General features: G+C 37.2%; 1 protein-coding gene across 2 annotated transcripts in view; it reads left to right on the forward strand.

The window, feature by feature from the left end:
* LOC138014338 (delta-like protein A) overlaps positions 1–2,500 on the forward strand; it is a 14,661-nt gene that overhangs the window by 4,586 nt on the left and 7,575 nt on the right. For both annotated transcript variants that reach the window (XM_068861398.1, XM_068861397.1), the window contains exons 2-4: positions 271–364; positions 713–769; positions 1,536–1,649. In XM_068861398.1, the coding sequence (XP_068717499.1) occupies positions 298–364; positions 713–769; positions 1,536–1,649 (238 nt within the window). In that variant the 5' untranslated portion in view covers positions 271–297. The remainder of the gene's footprint in view (positions 1–270; positions 365–712; positions 770–1,535; positions 1,650–2,500) is intronic.

The raw sequence follows: 2,500 nt of genomic DNA on the forward strand, positions 1-2,500 counted from the left end.
ATCTATCGATATCGAACCGACTTCTAAAAGAGAGATACAGGTTGGAATTAGAGAAGTCTCATACTCAGTCTGCCATTTGCCATTTTACGTATAAAACGCGAAGTCACATTTCCCTAATTTAATTTGTGCTGCTGCAACGGAATCAGACAGTTGGAAACACTAAAGAAGAACAGAAGTGGTTCTAAATATGAATTTAGAGGGAAATCACGAGCGTTTTAGAAACATGCTGGGATCTGGCTAATGTCCTGTTCACATCTCTTCATTCCCCAGCACAAGATTGTTGACTTTATTGCAAAGATGGCTATCAAAAAACCACCTGTGGTTCACGTTTTATGGACATTTCTTTTACTAGGTGTCGTTGAAGGTAAGTTAATTAATCCGGACATTGAAACAAGATTTGTTCAGTAAAAATAACAAATAAAGACGATAGAATTGACTATCAGAGGGCAATTGGCAGAGCTGGAAGTCGCAAGATATCTGACCGACCGTTTGCTGTAACCATGGAAACGAGATCACAATGAAAGAGAAAAAATAACTACATACGATGATGTTTATGGAGTTAAGTTAAGGTTCCCGAAAAGATGTTGAATAATTCCATTCAAACCTTTGTTTACTAGAAATAGCTTGAGAATTAGAAGAGCGTTTCCTACATGCAGACAGTAAATTTACCACCTTTTTGAGTAAATAATAATTTCCCTTCTTTATCACACAGTGTCTTTAGCAAACCAAGGTTGTCCAGCTGGATTCACGGGAATTGATTGCTCCACGAGTAAGTTATAGACGTTTTGGTCATATCAAGCTTTACAACGACGATTGAACTGCGCAAAACCTGACGCCTACCAACACCGAGTAGTCTGACGAACATGCGAGCTCTGCATCGAGGCTCGATGCAACTCATTAGAGGATTTGTTGACAGAAGCATGCCGTTTTTCTCATTTACATGGTTTTTTAATACAGTTTCCCTAGTAGCGTAACAAAGCACTTTTAACATCACAGTTATGATAATATCTATGTACATTGCACTTTTTATCGAAGTCAAATCCAGGGCAGCGCTGATATTCTTCGTCCATCAGCCACGCAGTTGATTTTAGAAGGAAATGGTTTAAAGAGTTCTTGAGAATCCGAGCAAGAGAGCATCACAAAAATTTTTCGTGACTGACAAACTCGAGCAGAGCCTAAACTTTTCCAGCAATTGAAAACTCCAATGAACCACTCGATAGCCCCTCATTCTACTAACAGAAGATTTATGATGTGTATAACTTTGGTGTGTGGTACCCAAAAGGAACAAGTCATCGCTTTTAAAACCAATGTTTTGTAATGATCCATAAGAAAGAAAGTGAATGCACACTTCATTCCGACTAACTCAAAGAGCTTCAAAACGAATGATATTTCAGCTGTTCCTAGAGCTAGATGTGGAACTGGATTTGTTAATACGTTACTTGCGTGTGCGTTGAAGACTGTACGAATGTGTAGGCTGGGTGTTGCTTTAAAGGCCTGCATAATTTTAAAACGGGCAACGTTTATCTTCATTGCAGATATTGATGACTGCTTAAACGTCACTTGCTCAGGGAGTGGAAACTGTAGTGATCGCTTGAATGGGTATTACTGCTATTGTAATGATGGATTTTATGGAACCAATTGCGAAATAGGTAATGGTATATTACTGATTAACTGCATAGTATGGTACACTGTATTACTTTGGTATATTACTAGGTAATGGAATATTTAACAATTTTTCGCCGAAGGCGAGGTTGAAAATTTGTTTTAGTACAATTAAATAATTAGGTGATTATTTGAAAAATGTGCATTTTCTTTAAAGTGCTACTGTGACCAAAAACTGAATTAATTCTTCTTTTTCTTTGGATTTCAAAACTTTGTCAACTAAACACTAAGTGACCCAAGACACCTGTTTATTTGAACTGGAATTTTCCATATTTTTCCTGGTATTTTAATGGTCCTCTATTACTAATTATAAAATCTAGAGAGAGCTGGATCGAGGAGAAAATGACGTCAGACTCACTAATTTAAGAATGCAATGCGTGTGCTGGGGCAGAATCAATATGCAGCACAGGAGTTTCAGACTTTTAAACTCGTGTTTTTCATATGTAATAAACTGCATTCACACACTGAGATTTTAAGCTACAGTAGTGGGCAAACGACGTCACGTGAGTAATGGCGGATCGTGAAATCCAAAATTTACACTCAAAGTAAACAGCCTTTGGATAACAATTAAAGTTCAGAATTTTGTCAGTCAGGTGTGAAGCAAACACACTTTCAAAATCTGAAGAAAACAAGAAAGTGATTTTTTGATCAACGGTGTGCTGCCATTTTGAAAAAAAAAACGCTTGCGTGATAAGTGCGTAATAATCACCTCAAGTGCAACCAATCAGCGCAGAAAATTTTTAATAATCACCTTTGCAATTATACTAATTAACAATTATTCGCCGAAGGCGAAGTGAATATTGGTGAATATTTACCGAGACGTAGTCGAGGTAAATAT

Source organism: Montipora capricornis, chromosome 8 (genome assembly GCF_036669925.1).
Source record: "Montipora capricornis isolate CH-2021 chromosome 8, ASM3666992v2, whole genome shotgun sequence".
Classification (NCBI taxonomy): domain Eukaryota; kingdom Metazoa; phylum Cnidaria; class Anthozoa; order Scleractinia; family Acroporidae; genus Montipora; species Montipora capricornis.